The 20879-nt window shown below is 45.0% G+C and overlaps 1 protein-coding gene across 1 annotated transcript in view; it reads left to right on the forward strand.

Annotated features, from left to right (window-relative positions):
• RIPOR3 (RIPOR family member 3) overlaps nt 1–20879 on the forward strand; it is a 66766-nt gene that overhangs the window by 41584 nt on the left and 4303 nt on the right. Inside the window, exons 12-18 of the mRNA XM_065414441.1 lie at nt 8494–8623; nt 9716–10300; nt 12248–12387; nt 13376–13499; nt 17018–17153; nt 18535–18696; nt 20188–20346. Of these exons, the coding sequence (XP_065270513.1) occupies nt 8494–8623; nt 9716–10300; nt 12248–12387; nt 13376–13499; nt 17018–17153; nt 18535–18696; nt 20188–20346 (1436 nt within the window). The remainder of the gene's footprint in view (nt 1–8493; nt 8624–9715; nt 10301–12247; nt 12388–13375; nt 13500–17017; nt 17154–18534; nt 18697–20187; nt 20347–20879) is intronic.

Consider the following 20879-nt stretch of genomic DNA (forward strand, 5'->3'; position numbering starts at 1 on the left):
TCTTTTCTGCCAGGTACACCTCAAAATCCTCACTCCAGAAATCTTAATTTGCATCTTGAGCCCCTCCATAATTTACCATCCGTGTGAAGGCTTTATCCAGGGCTCTCTGATGCAGGTGTAGATGCCCGGAAGACAGCTGCTGCATTGGTATTCTCATATGTGGTTGAGGCTGGTCTATATAAGATGTGGCCACATGCTGGTCCTGCCTCTCTGACTGTGGAATGGCTCTTTAACAGCCGTTCTCTCCTGATGTCAATTGCTGGCATATTTCAGTTGTTGTAGCTCCCTTCTGCTGAAGAGAGGGCACAGACTGTTTTTGTGGCCATGGTCAGAATTAAATGATTACTCCCTTTTAAATAGCCGTGACCTGCCCTCCTGATAGGGCTGAGGGGGTTGGAAAAAGACTTTGTCACTAATCTGCTATGGATTTTTCACTAGCGCAGGTGCACACCGTAACTCATCTAAACTTGAAATGGAAAACCATCTAAAACTGGCGCCCCCTGCCAATATGAGAAGGAAATGGCTTGCAAAGCAAGCTAAGAAACAGACCGAGTCAGCATTTAACAGAATGTGTCAGAGCTTCAATTTTCTTGAGAAGCAGAGGCAACCACTGTCCTCCTGTGGATCGACAGTTTGGTGTCTGTAATGAATCCAAACTACTCATGCTGGAAGGCAGCTGTGTGTGTGAGAGAGTCAGTGTCATAATGCATTTCATATTTCTGGGGTTGCAGTATATTGCAAACTCTCTTATTTTATACTTGCAAAGTGCTGGGTGCCCCTCTGGTACAGCAGACTGCTAACTTACTCTCTACTGCCTCAAACCCAACTATGTTTGTGAAGTACCCAGCCAATCAATGAGAGCAGCACCTTTACTGCTGGCTGTTTTCAGCTCCATCATCAGGGCTGGAAAAGGGTCTTGGAATATATTTGGTAACAACTAGAACTAACATGCAAAGTTCAGATCTGAAGGACTTGTGGGTTTAGGTCCCTCTTCAGGAATGGGGAACAACCTGACTAATCCTCTATTTCTAAGAGTATTTGGAAACCTAGCTTGGCTTCTGCTTTGGTGCTGACTTTGGCTACCAACAGGTGAAATACTGTAAAGAGCCTTCCCATGAGTCTTCCAACCCCAATGTAGCTAAGTAGCTGAACTTTCAGGTTGCTCTCTGGAACATATGACATTCATGGAGTATCCTACACTGTTTTCCAATGCCTTTTTGTGAGCAAATGGTTTGTCACACATCCTGCCATTTTCTTCCACACCTGTTTAGCTCAGTTTTGTAGTGCAACAAAATATCAGTGTGGTCAAAAGCATCTGAAGTTTTGTTTTCAAACACTTGAAGTAAATGAAAACACACTTATGTAGCAGAGCTCAATGCCTGCACCTGTTGTTTATCATGGTCTTTTTTTTTTTTTCCTTCTCCCCAGAGCTAGTGTTAGGCACCAGTGTATATTATTTTTGGTTGTGTTTTGTTTTGGTTTTTTTGTTGCAGCTGCTCTGAGGTTTGTGAGGGCCCTAACATTTCTTCTTTAGAAGCTTGAGCTAGTACTTGGCTTGACAGCAAAGCATCATTCCACAAGCATTGACCACTGTGGTTCTGATTGGTGATCTCTGCATGATCTGTCATGCCCTGGGATGCTAGAACAATTTTTATAGTGGGGGTGCTGATGATGGAAACCCTGGTTTCCATGTATTTGGTATTTATTACTTCAAGCTAGAGGGGCACCCCCAGCACCCTTATGCCAGCATCACTAGCAAAAGCCCCTAGCATAAACATGGTTATAGCAGCAAAACTGTTCTTTTGCCAGGAATACAGAATACTGGTATAGCGTGTGGATTTACATGCATGTCATTTGCAGTTGTAAGCAAAGGCCATCAGGTTAGAATTGGCCAAAATTTTTAATGTGATGTAACTTTTTAATGCTAAAAATGTCTTTCCATTTTGACCAAAAAAAAAAAGTCCCTGGTAAGTAAGTGTGTGTGTGTGTGATGATTTTTTCAGGTTTTTGCTCAAATGCTAAACCTATTTAGTTTTTAGCAACCACAAACTAATTTGGGAGTGGAGGGGCAGCAGCATGGTATTTTCAGGCTTTCAACAAAAACGGAAACTTTTTGAAGAAAACAACACAACCACCACTCTCAAATTTCTTTGCAAGAACAAACCCATCCCTACATGCTCTACTTCTGGGCTTAAAATGAGCAAGAAGATGGCGTTGGAAAAAGTGATCTGAAGCCCTGAGTGCAGTGTTGGAGGTGCTTCCGCTATATTGAATGAGTCTTTAAACCATCTCTTGCCATAGTATCTCTGTTGAAATCTGGGGAGCACTGTACTGCGCGTACCTCTGCAGAGCTGAGCCTGGAAGACATCTCTTCCTATGTAATTTTCCCTCTCACCCACAAGGGCAAATGACTGCCAAGGATGAACACTATTGCTTTGCTTTTAATCCTGCTAGTGCTGTTTCTATAATTGTGTGTACATAAATTCCTGCGCCTCTGGGGGAAGGGAGGGTGGTAACGCACCTTCTTATTCGGAGATTTTGTTAGTCCCTCAACCTTGTGGACTATTTAAAAACTCCACTAGGCAAATGGCACCTCTGACTGATCTCCCTGGCACACTGTTGCTTCTCTTGGCACTTAGCAGCAACTGCAGTGTGCGAATGACATACTAATACCATTCTACACACAAACCCACTCAATTCTGATTAAGGCCAGGTCTACAGTGAGAGTGCTTGGCTAACAGAGCTATACCAGAATTCTGTATTCCTGGCAAAAGAACAGTTTTACTGCTATAACCATGTTTATGCTAGGGGCTTTTGCTAGCCTAGCTACATTGATGTAGCTATGCTGACAGAAGTTGGTAGTATAGACCTGGCCCAAGACTTTCAGTCTATCTCTACTTACTTCAGACTGTATGGAGCCTTTGAGGATCAAATAAACCAACATATAGGAGACATGAATACAAGTGAAGTGACTTGATTTCATAAACTCAAATGATTCCCTGGTAATCAGTGGTGCAAGCAGAAATCATTTCTTGCTGGCACGCTGCACTACAGTGACCAGACAGCAAGTGTGAAAAATCAGGACGGGGGTGGGGGGGTAATAGGAGCCTATATAAGAAAAGGACCCAAAAATCGGGACTGTCCCTATAAAATCGGGACATCTGGTCACCCTACGCTGCACTCATGGGAGGGATACGAAGGCGAGGCACATGACCTCCCTACATGACTTTTCCCTGTCCCCTCCCCTTGATCCACATCCATCCCACATTAGCTGGGGGTGGGGGGAGGAAGCTCTATCCTCCCCCTCCTGTGCCGGAGACTTCTGCTGTTCAGACCCCAGGCAGGAGGACTCAGGAGATGCAGCTGTGTGGAAGGGCTGGGGGCGGTACAGCCGTGCCGGAGGAGCTGTCGGTGTGGGGCCACCTCGCTGCCCCCCGTTCTGCTCCTCTCGCCGCTGCAGTTCCCGAGAGATCTAGGCTCTCTGGAACCACAGCAGCAAAAGGAGCAGAAGAAAATGTGGCCGCCGGGCAGCCCCACGCTGGCAGCTCCTCCCACGAGGCTGCTGTACTACCCCCAGCTCTGTCCTCAGACATGGCTGCTGTACAGACCGCAGGCTGGAGGACTCAGGAGATGCAGCTGTGTGGAAGGGAGGGACTGGGGCCAGGCTCATACTGGGTATGGCATACAGATATGGCATACCGGACTGTACCACCGTACGTGTACCAGGGCTGGTAATACTTGGCAGCATTGGTCCAGCTGTAACACTTTTTTGCCTCCAAGAAACAAGAGATTTTCAACTTGGTGACTGCCCAGCTGGGAACAACGTTAATGGTGACATACATCCCCTGTGAGCTAATCCCCCCCCCCCCCCCCCGAGGACTCTTGATGCTTACCAGAGCATTTCTGCCATATTTCTCTAATGTGTAAGGTTTGCACAATACCTTGGTATCCCACCAAGCAGCTTCTCCAGAGGACTTGCACATGGAACTGGCCAGCTCCTATTCTCTGACAGCTTATCTGCTGAAGCTGTTCCTACAGAGGAATATTTGCACAGTGATAAGAGAAGGGTGTTTCCATTTTAAAAAACAAAACCACTCAAAATAACAGCTCTTTTCAGAGCAATAGCAGCTTCCCCCCCCCCTAAAATGATGACTGACTAATCAAGTCCAGTTGTGACGCCCAAACTTCCCTCCTGGGCCAGCTCCCCCCCCAGTAGCTGTGGAGTGAGAGCTCTAACTGCAACTTGCTTTTTTTGGTTTTAAGCTGTGCATGCTCTTTTAGCCTAGATAGCTCTGATAAACCTCCTACTGCCTCTTTTGCAGACTTCAGTTGGTTGGGGTATTTCTACACTGCAGTCAGAAGTAGTCATACCTATGCTACAAAGAGTCCTGGGGCACCTTATAGACTAACTGACGTATTGGAGCATAAGCTTTCGTGGGTGAATACCCACTTCGTCAGATGCATGTGGTGGAAATTTCCAGAGGCAGGTATAAATATGCAGGCAAAAATCAGTCTAGAGATAACGAGGTTAGTTCAATCAGGGAGGATGAGGCCCTCTTCTAGCAGTTGAGGTGTGAACACCAAGGGAGGAGAAATTGCTTTTGTAGTTGGATAGCCATTCACAGTCTTTGTTTAATCCTGAGCTGATGGTGTCAAATTTGCAAATGAACTGAAGTTCAGCAGTTTCTCTTTGGAGTCTGGTCCTGAAGTTTTTTTGCTGCAGGATGGCTACCTTTAAATCTGCTATTGTGTGTCCAGGGAGGTTGAAGTGTTCTCCTACAGGTTTTTGTATATCAATATCAATACAAAAACCTGTAGGAGAACACTTCAACCTCCCTGGACACACAATAGCAGATTTAAAGGTAGCCATCCTGCAGCAAAAAAACTTCAGGACCAGACTCCAATTGCAAATTTGACACCATCAGCTCAGGATTAAACAAAGACTGTGAATGGCTAGCCAACTACAAAAGCAATTTCTCCTCTCTTGGTGTTCACACCTCAACTGCTAGAAGAGGGCCTCATCCTCCCTGATTGAACTAACCTTGTTATCTCTAGACTGATTCTTGCCTGGAAATTTCTACCACATGCGTCTGACGAAGTGGGTATTCACCCACGAAAGCTTATGCTCCAGTACTTCTGTTAGTCTATAAGGTGCCCCAGGACTCTTTGTCGCTTTTTACAGATCCAGACTAACACGGCTACCCCTCTGTACTTGATACCTATGCTAGTTTTAATCAAGCTAGCATGGCTAAACATGGCAGTGAAGCTGCATCATCAAGAGCTTCATGATAGGCTGTACTAGTCCATCCAGAACTCTGGGTCGATGCTGAACTCATGTTGTTAGCCCCGGCTAGGATTTGAACCACCTCCTCTTCACTGCTACTTTTAGCCATGCGAGCTAGATTAAAGTTAGTGCAGGTACGCCTACCTGCGCTGTGCTCACACCTCCAGCTGTGGCATAGCCCTCCCTTAAGAGCTTTGCTTAGGGGAGGAGGGAGGGAAGCTTGGGTGAAACTGGTGAAGCACTGGAATGGGTTACCTAGGGAGGTGGTGGAATCTCCTTCCTTAGAGGTTTTTAAGGTCAGGCTTGACAAAGCCCTGGCTGGGATGGTTTAGTTGGGGATTGGTCCTGCTTTGAGCAGGGGCTTGGACTAGATGACTCCTGAGGTCCCTTCCAACCGTGATACTCTATGATTGGGGTGGAGAGGACATAGATGCTCTGCTGGCTTGGGAACGGGACCTGGTCACCAGGCCAACCCACACAGCAAAGAGAATCACAAAGGGAGGCTACATTCTCCCTCACGGTGGTATCATGGGACCATCTGGCCCATGATGATTCCCATAATGGCTGTAAGTCTTTGTTGGAGTGCACCCCCCTAGGCTGCCTCATTGTTTGAAGGGCGTGAACGCAGGGGGAGTGTGGGAGGAATACAACCCTGACAAAAACCTTTGGTTTGACAATACCTGCCTTTTGGTACGTTCCTAATGGCAAATGGCTGGGAAAGAGCGAATCGGACTGAACCAAGGATCAAAGCCACCCAGACAACTCTGGACCTTGGCAAGTAGATGTAAATGTAGCACTGCTTCCCCTGCAAATGGTACTCGTACAGTTTAGTGCTGTGGCTGTTTCTGTGCGCCTCAGTACTACATGGGAACAGCAGGGCTAAAACCCAGATCCTGCTGCTCTAAAAGCTCAGGCTCCTACCACTTGAGCTAAAGAAAAAAATCTGACTTGTTTGCAATATAGGGTCTGGTCCATAGTTGAGCAGCTCTCATTCTCTCCCATGCAGCATCATGGTCTCGGTCTGTCTCTCACTCGCTCACAAGAGCCATGTCATCAGTTCACCCCTGTACTTCACTGTGTTTTCTGGCTGATACCCTGAGATGTACTCCATAAGGGCATATGTCTACACTGCACATTAAACCTGGGCCTGTACGACCCAGCCTTATGGACTTGGTGTTTCCAAGCCTGTGCTTGAGAATCCACAGTGCATTGTAAAGCTGGGTTTACACTTACTGGACCTGGGTCTCTCAGCCGTGCTAATGTGTCCCTACTGCGCTATGCAGAACCTCTGACTCAGGTCTGTAGCTTGACCTGTGTCCACACTGCAGTATGACAGGGCTTGGACCCAAGTCACAGCAGGACTTGGGCTCTGACCTAACCTCCTAGCAGAGTCCTAGGACCCAAGTCCTGAGTGCTTGCTAACCTGAGTCAGACTGATTTGTGTGTGGACGAAGGGGGGCTGGGCTCAAACCGGAATCACAGCCGGGTCTTAATGTGCAGTGTAAACATGCCCTTAATCTTTTTTTCTTTACTATAGGATTATATCAATCATCACAGGAGGAGAATGGCCTTAGCTTGATATAATTATATCTTTACTCTGTATTCTTTATTATTACTGCTTTGTTGCTGTATTAAAAACTAAAACTGAAAATCTTAAACAAAAGGATTCCCTAGCCCCAGCCATCCTCCTTCTAAGAACAAAATGCTGTAGATGAAAGCAATTTGCCTCTGTCAGTAAGTCCATGACGTTCTCTGGATAAAGTGCTCTTGCTGTCAGGTACCCGATTTAGTTAATTTGCTGCAAAGTGAGAAAGCACAGATGGCTGCTAATCTGACTCCATGGAACTGGCCTGTTTGACAAACTCCAGCTGTGTGACACTGGTTAATTTAGCTAATTGACATGCATTAGGCCAACATCTGAGAGTGATACTTCCATGGTGGGATGACAACAGCATGTTCCAATGAGGGACACTGCTGTCTGTGCCTGAAATGTTTATATTCAGCCTTCCACCCCTGCAATAAAAGGGAAATAGAACTTGGCTTTGAATTGAGGGCAAAAGTCTCCATGTAACTAATTTGTGCCCACTATTGTTTGGATCGTTTCAGAACTCCCAGGGGCTCCAGTTGAGTGCAGACACCTTAGCATTGTGGTTGGCCTTCATTTAAAATATGGTCTGTGGGATCAGAGATAATATGAATGATATGTTCCCCTCGTGCACAAAAGCACACATGAGAGGGGAACTAATTTAATTAAAAATGCCCTAGCACTATCAAGGAGGGGGGAGTCCATGAATTTTCCTCTCTTTTTCCGTGTTGGAGTGCATTGTGGGTGAAGGTTCACCCAGCTTTACCTTAGTGTGCTTCTCTGAGGAAAGAGGTCCCAGCACATGCATCTGTTGGAAATGGGAAGAGTAGTGACCTTCTCTGGAGCGTTGAGGACAATTGGCAAGTGCTTAGAATAAGGGTTGTTGGGCTCTTTACAGCACGGACAGCATCTTACAGGGATAGAGGTGTGGAAGCTCCCTTCCCAGCCACAATTGCATGAACCGCATCTCCTGCCCTGCACAATGACATAACATCCCTGTGGCAACTACATCAATTGTGTATAAGTGTATGTAGGATCAAGACTGTATTTCATACCTTTTTACTGGCTTTTCAAGTGATAGTGTTTTGTCCTTTGTGGAAAAAGTTAGTTACACACTCCTTTTATTCTTCATTTAATCTCCCCCGTGCATTTCTGGAGCACCAGGCAGCCAATATACCATTCTGCTGGCCACCTGCAAGCACCCTGCTGTTCATGGGCCATAGCTGGGGAACTACTGTGTGGGATATAAGACCCCACAGAAAGAGAGGGAGCTTTCATCGGACTCTGATCTGATTCTGGGAGAGTAGCCAGCTCAGAGTGCACTGCATTGATTAGGCTCTGCTGTGATCTCCATGCCTGAAGGATGAGGTTATTCAGTACTTCTCTCCATGCAAAAGGATGATGCCCCACTATCTCCCTCTTGCAGCTCAGGTGTCAAGGGAATAAGTCAGAGGGGCTGCCCGTCTCCCTCTTCTTTTATCCCAGAGCTGAGTATTATTTAATAGACTTCAGGGACCAGAATGATGCTATGGGGCTCAAATCCCAATAGCTGTTCCTGTTGCTAAACATCTAAATGCTTCCTGGCCTTTGATAACACTTACACCTTTGTATTCCCTGCTCATAGCCCATTTGACACAGAGAACCTGTTTTTGTCGCCTGGAACTTCTGCCAAGTTTTCTTTGGGTAGTAGGAAAAGCTCCTTATACAACTGGACTCCGCCAAACACTCCTAGCTTCAGAGAGAAATATTATCTCGTAAGTATGATGGGGGAAGTAAAACACTGGGCCCAAACAGTGAGCTGGGGTTGGGACATCAGATTGTTGCCGAATAGAATTGGACAGACCACAGTCACAGGACAGTATGGTGATCATTATGGGGTGTTTTATTTTTTTAATTTAACCCCTGTTGTTTTCAATCCCATTTTAGAATCTTGAAATGCAAAAATTTTTTCCCTGCCAAATATTCCCCATGTGCAGCCAGGCATAAATTAGAGCAGTCTACACTGGGAACTGGCCAATCCCAGGAGCAGTGAACCATAGTGGTGGCTTAAAGGTGGAGTGTAAAGCATCCCCTTCTCTCCCCCCTGTCCCCGTCTAGTGCCAAGTGCAGTTTAGTTGGACCAGACAATCTCCTGTGTTTCTAATGGGGTTTTCCCTTAATGTTGCTGCTTCGTTCCGTGTGCTCCTGCCTCTTCATAGCACAGGCAATAGGTAGCAGAGGCATGTGTGTGTATACGCCCCTAACCTCAAGACAGGTTCCCATATCAGCCTGGCAGTCAGGTTTGTGTGCTCCTGCCAAGCCAGCAGAGGGAGTACAAAACATTGCTTGGAGATAGGTCTTCTGCAAACAGCGGCGTTATGGGGCTGTCTAGTTATTTAATGAGTGTGCTGTATTTATTAATAACTAATCATGAAAACGTTTTCCAGCCAATTTAATATCGTATTGTATTGGGCTGAAGGGAGGGTTAGAACCGATTTGTTAGGGTCCTTTTGGAATGAAAAATGTGACAGGCAGTGGCATCTTAGACTGTTTTTTTTACCATTCAGTTTAAAGTTCTTTAAATGTGGAGTATTCTCTGCCTGTCTTCAGCTCTTCCCTGAGGCTCTTGGGCTACTGGATCAATGTAAATATTGGGCCCATGCATGGCTTCCCACAACAGGTCCTCCTGCTCTGGTCTGCATGGGGCTCAGAGGTTTTCTCTGTTTGGCCATTATAGCTGTGTCTGTCATCCCGAATCTCTCCAGAGGGGCAATGTGGGGCTGAGGGTCTTTCCTGGGCTCTCCATCTCTGGATAAATCTCATCTGTATCAAGTACTTGTACTTACACTTGAACCTGTTTGCTGCAGTCTGTTTTGCAGCAACGAATGAACCAAGGTGGCATAAACAATGAGGCACGAGTCCCCTGCATACTGAGCTACTTGGCTGACTGTGACTTCGATGTGCATCTAAGGAATGACAACCACAGCTCTGCAGAGACTGACTCATTCAGCTCCCAGGATCGGAAAGGAACAGAAACTAGAAATGTGACTCCCGCTTCAGACCACAGGACCCTGCCATTGGTTCTTGTACAGGACACCTGTGCAGAAGGAAGACAACACAAGTCTCCAAACCACACAACTCTAGATATCCTGAAAGAGACACCCTCCATGGATGGAGCTCCAAATAGTCCATCCAGCCCATGGGACATTAGCAAAGATGGCAGAGATTCCATCGGCCAGCACTGGAGTCACCAGCCTGTGGAACAAGAAAATATCCTGTCTGTTGATCGGCAAAGCTTGAACACTGAAGATGACAGAAAACCAGCCGGAAGCGCCAAAGCAGTTGAGAAACTCCTTCAAGAAGTGTTAAATTTGCTGAAGTCACAGAATCCAGGGCAAACCCAATTGGAGGAATTGGAGTACCAAGTTTTATGCATCAGGGACAAATTAAAGGTGTGGTATTATTTTCACCTTTGTGCAATATGCTGTAGTTTTTGCTGTTCATCATTTTTCCTCTTACTATTCTAAAGGGCTCCACATGATGGAGTATCGATGGCTTCAAAATTTTCGGTGGCACATTCCCAAAATATTGGTTTGACCATCAGAGCTCAGGCATTTCTCAGAAATGGCTGGAAGTCAAGAGAGCTAGCTAAGGGCAACAACATTTCAGTCTGTATAACATCTCTCATGCACTCTATCCCAACATGCTTTGCAGAGGTGAATAACAGAGGGAAGGAGACATTAGAAAGCAGAGTATAATCAAGGCCCTGTGTTCTCTGAGCGAAACTGGAGTAAGGTCCCTGCATTGTGGGACACTGCTATGGGATTCCACAGTAATTTCATTTAGATGGAGGTTTTAATGGGGAAAAAAATCCAAGAAGATGAATAAGGCAATCAGGATATTAGCCACAGTGTTTTATTTTTATATTAAATTCTACATCTGATGATACAGTCTGGGATTAGAGGAAGCACATTTCATGGGGTTTTTTTCCTGCTAAAATAATCAGCAGTGAAATTGTTGACAATGTGGGCATGTATGTTGTCATCTGTAGGTTTCAGAGCGAACACCCCCTTGATGAATGGGTCAGTCCATCAGAGCTAATGTTTAAGGTCTTATGCACCCTCAGAAAGATGACACTTAATCAGATTAAAACTCAGTTTCTGTTTAAGCATGGGCTGCTGGTGGACACTCCCTTAGGGAAGGCTAGCCCCTGGCCCCACCCCTTCTGCATGAGGCCCCTTCCTGTCTCCCCTTAGCAGAGCCCTGAGACCCCCCCGCTCCCACCTCCGGCGGCTGCCCCAGCCATGCCGGCCGCCCTACCCGAGCCGTGGACCAGCCCGAGCAGCCCTGAGCTCCAGTCCAGCCTGAGCTGTCCCAGCCGTGCCAGCTCCAGCAGCCCGAGCAGCCCCAGGCCGGCTTGGGCTGTGCCGGAGAATGGTAAAGGAAGTGCACCTCCCCCAGCTGTCCATCTCTGGAGTCCAGGAAGATTACTGAGGAACCCGGGAAGCTGAATAGCAGAGACAGCCTCTTCAGCTGCCCCGGAATCTGCATGGCACATAATAATAAGTAAAAACCCGCAAATGGCATCCCATGGAAGCGGCTATTATACCCGCCACCCATGTGTTTAAGGATATCTTCACAACCATATGAGACTAGAAACATTTTCCCCCCTTACATGAAAGATTCTGGAGCACAACTTTGTGGCAAAGGGTGGATTGCACTTGTAGTCCCACAGCTATGGAATACACGAGGCCCTGTGTGTAGGCAAGAGAGAGAAGACACTGTAAGATTTCAGCTGAGATCTGAGATAAGAATGACACTGACATCACTGACACCACTTTCTACTCCTAAAGCCTTAGCCCTCAGAAAAATTAAAAGAAAATTAAAAAAACTTAAACACCTCCCAAACCAACCCCTTTCCCAAAACTTCTACCCCAAGCAGAGAAAGGGGAGAAATGCCAGAAGGGGTAGGGACTTTGCTATTGAAGTTGCTCAGATACTACAGTGATGGGTGGCAGTATAAAACTGATAGCTCTAGATCTTAAGAAGGAGAAAGACAGGAAAATTGTACCAAATGACAGGAGCTGCAGAGAAGAAGGGTTTACTACACCCATACTGGTGAGGTTGTAGTAAACCCAAGGAGAATGTTAAAACTGGATAAACCTTTTGAACTGCTTCCTGAAATGAATTGGCAAAGCTGTTTCAGGATCGGGGTGACGTGGCTGAAGTGCTTTGTATGCCTGAAAGGACCAGCTCTTCTGGTTTGTTGTGGATGAGCTGATGGGAGCAAACTGTCCCATGGTTGAATAGATGGTGATTTGTAAATCAGTATGGGTGAACTGCTGGCGGGGACCAGGATCCTTGCAAAGAACAATAGTTTATTTCCTATCTATCAACAGCTGAAGACGTCTCATCAGAAACATTCCTCCATGGAGAGTCTGATGGTGGAGATGGTGCTGGAAAGTTTTGACTTTTTAAACACGGACTGCAGTGCTGATGAGCTTTCCTTATTTGGAAGCATAAGGACAGACAGTACCAGGTGAGCAGACCAGTGCATCCCATTGAGGGGCTGAAGGGATTGACAAGAGGAAGATTAGGAGGTAAATACACTGAACTCAGTTAGGCAATGACTGTGTAGTGTGGGGAGGTTGGTGCCCAGGGTGTGGACACCCAGGAGAGAGAGGAATTGTTTAGGATACTATGAAACTTACAGCTCAATCAGCGCAATAAATGGATTGAAATTTGGGAATATTTAGGCTGAATATCTTGAAAAGCCTTTCTCCTACTAGGCTGCAGAATGGGATAGTTGGGATATTTAAAACTAGCCTTCAGAAAACAGATGTATGGGTATGATGGGGAACAGTTTTGCAAGGGAATAGGCCAAGAGCAGCTCACAGGTCTCTTCTACTGGGTTCTGTTTCATATTTGTGACCCTTGCTCATAACACTCTTACCCTTTGGGGTTGTGGGCCTGATCCTTAGAGGTGCTGAGTAACCCCAGATAGACCAGACTAGAGCATCCTTGAGTTGGAGTTGCTAGAGAACAAGGTGTTTTTATTTTGCTTTTGCAATACGTCATTCCAAACGGGCCAGCCAGTCAATACACATTATTGATGCCAGTGTCTTGTTTGGATGGTGGTCCTCACAAAAATGAGGTCACAGGATTAGCTGACATACTGTTGCCTTCCTGACATGAGAATTAGAGATTTAATCCCCACCTTCACCTTTGTAGGAAGTTTACACACAATCAAGAGAGCAGATTGTTAACAGGCTTACTGCTCTTATAGAGCATCAGTTATTTGTCAAAAGTGGTGACCACTTTGAGTTTGGGGATTATTATTGAGAAGACAGGAAGAGAAACTTTCACATTCATTTGTTGAAGATATAGATATAGGGGTTAAGGAGGTGCCTTGTGGGTTTTTAAACAACTTTTATTTTTTTCTTGGTGTTTTAGATCCTTCTGCTTTACCGCACACAATGGCTGGTTAACATTAACTACTTGTTCCCCTTTCTTAACTTCTCTAACAGCACTTACAATGACAACATACTGGGCTATGACAGGAAAACAGCAACGAAAGAGTTAACCACAGGGAATGATGATTTAGACAAACTTCTGATAGTTCATCTGCAGTTGTGTAAAGCTCTCTTGCAGGTAAGGAATGACGTATGGATGAACCGATTTGCAGTGGATTGATACTGGCCCCGATCCTGGGATGCTGTGCAGGCACTTTGCCTTGTACAACGGGCAGAAAGCTGGCATAGCCAGCCATATGAGAATCCCCCTAGCACAGGATTCTCTGGTAGCATAGTGTGGGAGTAACAGTTTCTATGCCAGACCCTTCTTCTCTGGCTGATGGTGAAGGGGACATGGTTGGAGGGAAAGCTAGAATGGCTGGGACATACTTCTGCCCCAGCACTTGCTGCTCTATTTGCCTCTCACATCCAAGGGCAGCTGGAATAGTTTAGGGCAGCCTTCAGGCTACCCTGATTTATGCTGGAAACCAGCCCCTCACTCAGTTGGTGGAGGATCAGGGAGTGCAACACCCATCTTTTCCCCCATTCCTGAGTTGAACTGTGCACTCCGTGGCCATAGCTGAGGATCTGGGCCATCATTTATAACCACCAAGCAAAGACAGAGCTGGTGATTTATGAGGTTATGTTATAAAATGGAATGACTGAGAATGGAAATGCAGATTTTCAAACGGCAATGCACAGACCTATGCAAAGGGAAATCAGGTGGGCATGCACTTCTTCTGCAAAACCGGACCTTTTTTGCTGGGGTAGGAATTAGTAGCTCTGCACTCAGAGGACTTATGCATGATGAGCTGGCTATGAATGAAGTAGGACCGGTTTGGATTGAACTGCATATTGATTGGCAAATGACCAATTTTTCAGAGAGAAAATTTGGTATCACTGTCTCATGCATGGGGCGGCCCAAGCCCCCCTGCCACCCACCCACGTGGGACTGGCCGGGCCTGAGCTGCTCTCCTGAACCCTCCCTCCCGCACGGGGCTGGCATTGCCGCTTGCCCCCCCGCATGTTCACCCCTGCTAGGGGTCACACCCTGCTTTTTTGGCAAAACTGGGCATTTGTCTGGTTTGCTCTTGCCAAATGATGATCAGTTGGCAAGAGCAAACCAAACAAATGCCCAGTTTTGCCAAAAAAAGTCGGGACGGCCAGGACAGGATGCATGGTCACCCTAAACCTAACCCACCCTTGCTGCAATTTAAGCCCACTGCTTCTTGTCCTATCCGCAGAGGTTAAGGAGAACAATTTTTCTCCCTTTTCCTTGTAACAATCGATAACATTTTTCAAGTATGTAAAAATGTCCCCTCTCAGTCTTCTCTTTTCCAGACTAAACAAACCCAGTTTTTTCAATCTTTAATCATTTTTTTTTGTTCCTCTCTGGACTTTCTCCAATTTGTCCACATCTTTCCTGAAATGTGGTGCCCAGAACTGGACACAATACTCCAGTTGAGTCCTAATCAGCATGGAGTAGAGCAGAAGAATTGCTTCTCATGTCTTGCTTACAACACTCCTGCTAATACATCCCAGAATGATGTTTGTTTTTTTTCAATGGTGTTACACTGTTGACTCTCATTTAGCTCGTGATCCACTATGACCCCGTAAATCCCTTTCCGCAGTACTCCTTCCTAGGCAGCCATTTCCCATTTTGTATGTGTGCAACTGATTGTGTCTTCCTAAGTGGAGTGCTTTGCATTTGTCCTTATTGAATTTCATCCTATTTACTACAGACAATTTATCTAGTTTGTCCAGATCATTTTGAATTTTAATCTATCCTCCAAAGGACTTGCAACCCCTCCCAGCTTGGTATCGTCCGCAAACTTTATAAGTGTACTTTCTAAGCCATTCTCTAAATCATTGATGAAGGTTTTGAACAGACCCAGACCCAGAACTGATTCCTGCGAGACCCCACTTAATATGCTCTTCCAGCTTTACTGTGATCTACTGATGATTACTCTCTGGGAACGGTTTTCCAACCAGTTATGCATCCATCTTATAGTAGCTCCATCTAGGTTATATTTCCCTAGTTTGTTTATGAGGAGGTCATGAGAGACAGTTTAAAAAGCCTTACTAAAGTCAAGATATACCACATCTACCGCTTTCCCCCCTATCCATGAGGCTTGTTACCCTGTCAAAGAAAGCTATTAGGTTGGTTTGACACAACTTCTTCTCTACAAATCCATGCTGACTGTTACTTATCATCTTACTATCTTCTAGGTGTTCGCTAATTATTTGCTCCATTATCTTTCCAGGAACTGAAGTAAAGCTAACTAGTCTGCAATTCCCTGGGTTGTCCTTATTTCCCTTTTTATAGATTGGCACTATATTTGCCCTTTTCCAGTCCTCTGGAATTTCTCCCGTTTTCCATGACTTTTTGAAGATAATCGCTAATGGTTCAGATATCTCCTCAGTCAGCTCCTTGAGTATTCTAAGAGGCATTGCATCAGGTCCTGGTGACTTGAAGACATCTAACTTGTCTAAGTAATTTTTAGCTTGTTTTTTCCCTATTTTAGCCTCTCATCCTATCTCAGCATTCACTATGTTAGATGTCCAATTGCTACTAACCTTTTTGATGAAAACTGAAACAAAAAGATCATTTAGCACTTCTGCCATTTCCACATTTTCTGTTATTGTTCCCCCTTTCCCCATGGTCTTCCTCTTGCTTCTAATGTATTTGTAGGATGTTTTCTTGTTACCCTCTATGTCTCTAGCTAGTTTAATCTCGTTTTGTGCCTTGGCCTTTCTAATTTGGTCTCTACATATTTGTGTTATTTGTTTATATTCATCCTTTTTAATTTGACCTAGTTTCCACTTTTGGTAGGACTCTTTTTTTGAGTTTCAGATCATTATAGGTCTCCTGGTTAAGCCAGGGTGGTCTCTTGCCATACTTCCTATCTTTTCCTATGCAGTGGAATAGTTCCCTTTTGTGCCCTTAATAATGTCTCTTTGAAAAACTGACAACTCTCTTGAACTGTTTTTCCCATGGGATCTTACCTACCAATTCCCTGAGTTTGCTAAAGTCTGCCTTCTTGAAATCCATTACCTTTATTGTGCTGTTTTCCCTCCTACCATTCCTTAGAATCATGAACTCTACCATTTCATGATCACTTTCACCTACACTGCCTTCCACTTTCAAATTCTCAACCAGAATCAAATCTAGAACAGCCTCTCCCCTAGTAGCTTTCTCCACCTTCTGAAATAAAAGAATTGTCTCCAGTACATTCCAAGAACTTGCTGGATAATCTGTGCCCTGCTGTGTTATTTTCCCAACAGATGTCTGGGTAGTTGAAGTCCCCCATCACCACCAAATCCTGTGCTTTGGATGATTTTGTTAGTTGTTTTAAAAAAGCCTCATGCACCTCTTCTTCCTGGTTAGATGGTCTGTAGTAGATCCTACTATGACATCACTCTTGTTTTGTACACCTTTTATCCTTACCCAGAGATTTTCAACAAGTCTGTCTCCTATTTCCATCGCATCCTCTGCCCATCCAAGACACAATGCGAAAAGTGGATTTCTGTGAGAGGCAGTTGTCTTCCCCACTGGCTGTTGGAGAGTTGAGCTCTGAAAGTCAGGGGGTTCAGCACTTCTTGAGTTTGCTCAATGCTTTCGTCTCAGTCACTGAGGAAAAGTACACTTTGTTTCAGAAACTGGTTTCGCCAAACATAGCCCGAATTGTCCAGGAGTGCCTTTTGGAAGAAGTGTCACGGCAGAAACAAGTGCTGGAAACTGTCTCAGAGCTCTGTGTTCTGGAAGTTGGGAGCTTCACCTCTGTTGAAGAGGGTGAGTAATGTGGGTGTGATGCCAAGGCATATGTAGGAGACCAGAGAGGCTCAGGTAACATGGCTCTCACCTCGTATGGCAAATCAGGGATTGATTCTGAAGGCTTTAAAATAAATTCCCAGTCAAAGCAGCTTTTATGGGTAGGTTATAAACCCTAACAGCTAGGGCTCAGATCTTTCTTGGTTAGAAAGGAAAGGGTTTTTAGAATTTCTGCCCTAGGCAATAATTAACTTGACCCTGTATGAACCAAGTAAACCACAGAGCTTGTGTATTTCATGTAGAGGGGCTTTCCCCACCCCATAGGCAGGGGGCCATAAGTGTTTTGAATTTTGCATTCGAAGGATTTTCAAAAGTGCTCAACACTGGCTTAACTCAACTCCCCTTGAAATGGATGATAAAACTTCCCCTGAATCCAGGAGGAGCAGCGTTAAGCCAACAGTGAGCACGTTTGAAAATCCTAATCTTTGGCTTCAAGGAAAATGGGTAATTATTTGGGGCCAGTTTAGGCACCTAAACATGCAGATACATGTCCAGTAGGATTTTCAAAACAGGGTGTTTCCTCACTCCCATTGCTTTCAATACCGTGGTGTTTTGAAAACCCCAGTAGGTGCATATTTGTATTTTTAGGTGCCTAAATGCCTTTAAAAATCTGGCCCTTGGACACCAACATTATCCCTCCCTAGCAAAAGGGAGGGAGTGAAATAGCAACACAAATGAGATTATTTAGATTCTGAACTATGCAGGTTTTTATTGTGATGATCCGCAGGCCTGAATCAGAAAAACTCCGATAGAAACCCAGGGGAATTTGGCTAAGCAAGGACTGTAGGATTAGGCTCCACATTTGGATTTGAGAAGGAATTAGCCCCCAGGGAAGAGGAGCAGGGGCTTTTTTACTTGCCCTCTAGAACATGGAGCAAGGCCTGGTGATCTTATGATTGTAGGTCTTTGTTCAGCCTACCACCTAACACATGACCCTGGTAGGCTGTCTGCAATCCTAATAGGTTGATCGTGGTCCAATGAGATATAATTTAGGATGCTAGAGAGGGGAATCCCTAGTAGAGCACAGTTCATGTCCCTGCAAAGGCAGGAGCTAGGAGCATGATAGACGTCTCACTTACACACTGGTATGACAGTATAGAGCCCAATCCAAAGCCTCTTGAAGTTTATTGAAAGACTCCCATTGGCTTTAGTGGGCTTTGGCTCAGGTCCTCAATGAGTCTTTAATAAATTGGCAATACAATTCAGTTGTAAAGAAATCCATCTATGGAATGTAAATAAAAATGACATTCATACATTTGTTAGACATCCCATCTGGTGTCTCATGTCTCATCTAAAATGCACTCCAGCTCACTTGCTGACTTCGTAAAACTTTATTCTACAGTTATTCATAAGGCGAAAAAGCAGAAGCAGTGTCTGAAAATCTGGAGTGAATTCACAGAGCCAGGAAATATCTTGTTCTGTTCAGCAGAAAAATTCCAGAATCCTCTGAAATACATATTAATGTTCAAAGTGAAGGAGAAATATCCAGGACATCTAGAAGCAGGTACCAGTCAATTACTAGAAGATAAGGCACCTGATTTTATTTGTACACTGAGTTTAAGGTTGTCCCTGTAGGTTTTTTTAAAATGACATAGAACTTGTTCTTGGTAAACTGTATTTAAAATTCAGGCTCCATCCCCTTGATTTATTACTTATACTATAAAATGACCATGGCACCCTCCACTCGCGGCTTGATGAGGCATTACTTCTCTCCCATGACATTGTGGACTGTTAGCGTTATGTTTTGTAATAATTTTGGGTGGAATTTACCAAATCACCTAACGGGGTTAGGAGTCAATGGGAGTTAGAAACCTGACTCGCTTGGGCACTCTTGAAAATCCCTCCCTTCTATTTGATATACCAAAGCATTTACAATACAAAATTGCAGGCATTTAATTGCTAAGATAATTATGAATGCTGTGCTGTGTTCTATCTTCTGTGTACACACATCTCAGAAAGTCAACATGGAGTTCCTATTATTTCTTGTAGTGGCAGTGGTGCCCAGAGGCCCCTGTTGGGATGAGAGCTCTGTTTTGCTAGGTGCTGTACAAACATGAGGCAGACATAGGCCCAGATCTTCAAAGATATTTAGGTGCCTAACTCCCAGAATCTGGGCCATCATCCATATCCCAAAGAGTTTATCATTTAAATATGTATGTATTGTGCGTATGTATCTGTATGTCACTCAATAGCCTTGTGGTGATGTGTAAACACTGAAAGTAAAGCTCAGTACAGACTCTGCTGCAAAGGGGTGTGCTCACGTGCACACCCACATGCACAGTGCCCCCATTTTAGAAGAGAGAAAACAAAATTGATAAAAGTTGACTAAAAGACAGACACAAACAACATCTGACATTAGGACTTACATTTTGGATGACCCCTTTCATTTAGATTTCAATCCCAACGCTGAATGCACAATATGGCCAGGAATTCCCATAGGATGATCTTTCTAAACAAAGCAATTTCCCTTACGCAACCCTATTGTTTCCAAAGGGCTTCTAAACATGTGCATAGAGCACTGCTTTGTTTTATATGGTAAAATCATTATACCCTGCTGTACAGATGGGGAAACTGAGGCCCAGAAAGGTTTAGTGGCTCTTTCAGAGTCCCACAGCTAGTTGATGGCAGAGTTAGAATTAAAGGTTGCCAGTTCCTGAGTCCCTGCATTAATCTTCTTAGACCAGGCTGCCTTAATTGTCTTTGTTACCAACTATAGACCTGATTCAAAGTCTGTTAAGACAATACAGTAACTCCTCTTGGCTTCAGTGGGTGTTGGATGAGGTCTGTTTTGTACTTTGGCTGGAATTATCAGCAGAGTGGGGGCCTGCCTCCTACTGAATTTTAGTGAGATTTAGGCCCCTACTTCCTTATGTTCCTCTGAAAATTCCAGCCTTCAACTTCTTCTTGTTAAAACTGTAAATGAAATGCATGAGTGCAAAGCGTCCTGCCCCTCAGCGGGCCTTCTTTGTGTGCTCTTCTCTGCATGTCTGTTCAGTGCTGCGAAGGCTGCTGGAGCAGATCGTCACATGCAGCGGGTTGCTCCCCTCTGGGAGTCCCCCTGAAGAACTGCTCACCTTATTCCAGTTTCACAGCTACCTGGAGAAAGAGCGTGTTACCAACCTGGAGAAGCACTTGGCAGAACTCCTCAAAGAAGGTAATGGCAGGCTGCCAGGCACTGCACTCAGGCAAATAACCCTCAGGCTAGCTAGTTGGCTGCTGGAATGGCTTATGGGGCTGTATCTGTCCCAATCCCAAAGGGAGATTTTTTTAAAGAGTAAGGATACAACCCTACCATAATACAATTCAACTCTGTTTTCATCCTTTCTCCTCACTATGCCCATGCAGTTTTAATTAGAGCAGGAAAGGCAAAATCAGGCTTCATAGCTAGACAGGAAAGGAACAGATTTGATGCAAATATTTAGCTCAAGTGTCTGGCTTAGGTCTCAAAGTCTGCAATATAAGGAGAGGCCAAACTGGCCGCACAGTAAGCTGCTGTGTTCCACAGCAGAGTAGATGGTTTACGGTATCGCATGGTCATGACAGTGATGAGAGACAGATCAGTGGCATTAAGATTCCAGGAGTAACATTTGCTGAGAGCGCTACTGTCATGCTGAAACCCAGTCCACCCAGTACTTTGAAAATCTGAACGTGGCAGATACTGGGGTAGTTCCATTTCCTCTGGGCCAT

This window comes from Emys orbicularis, chromosome 12 (assembly GCF_028017835.1).
Source record: "Emys orbicularis isolate rEmyOrb1 chromosome 12, rEmyOrb1.hap1, whole genome shotgun sequence".
NCBI lineage: Eukaryota > Metazoa > Chordata > Testudines > Emydidae > Emys > Emys orbicularis.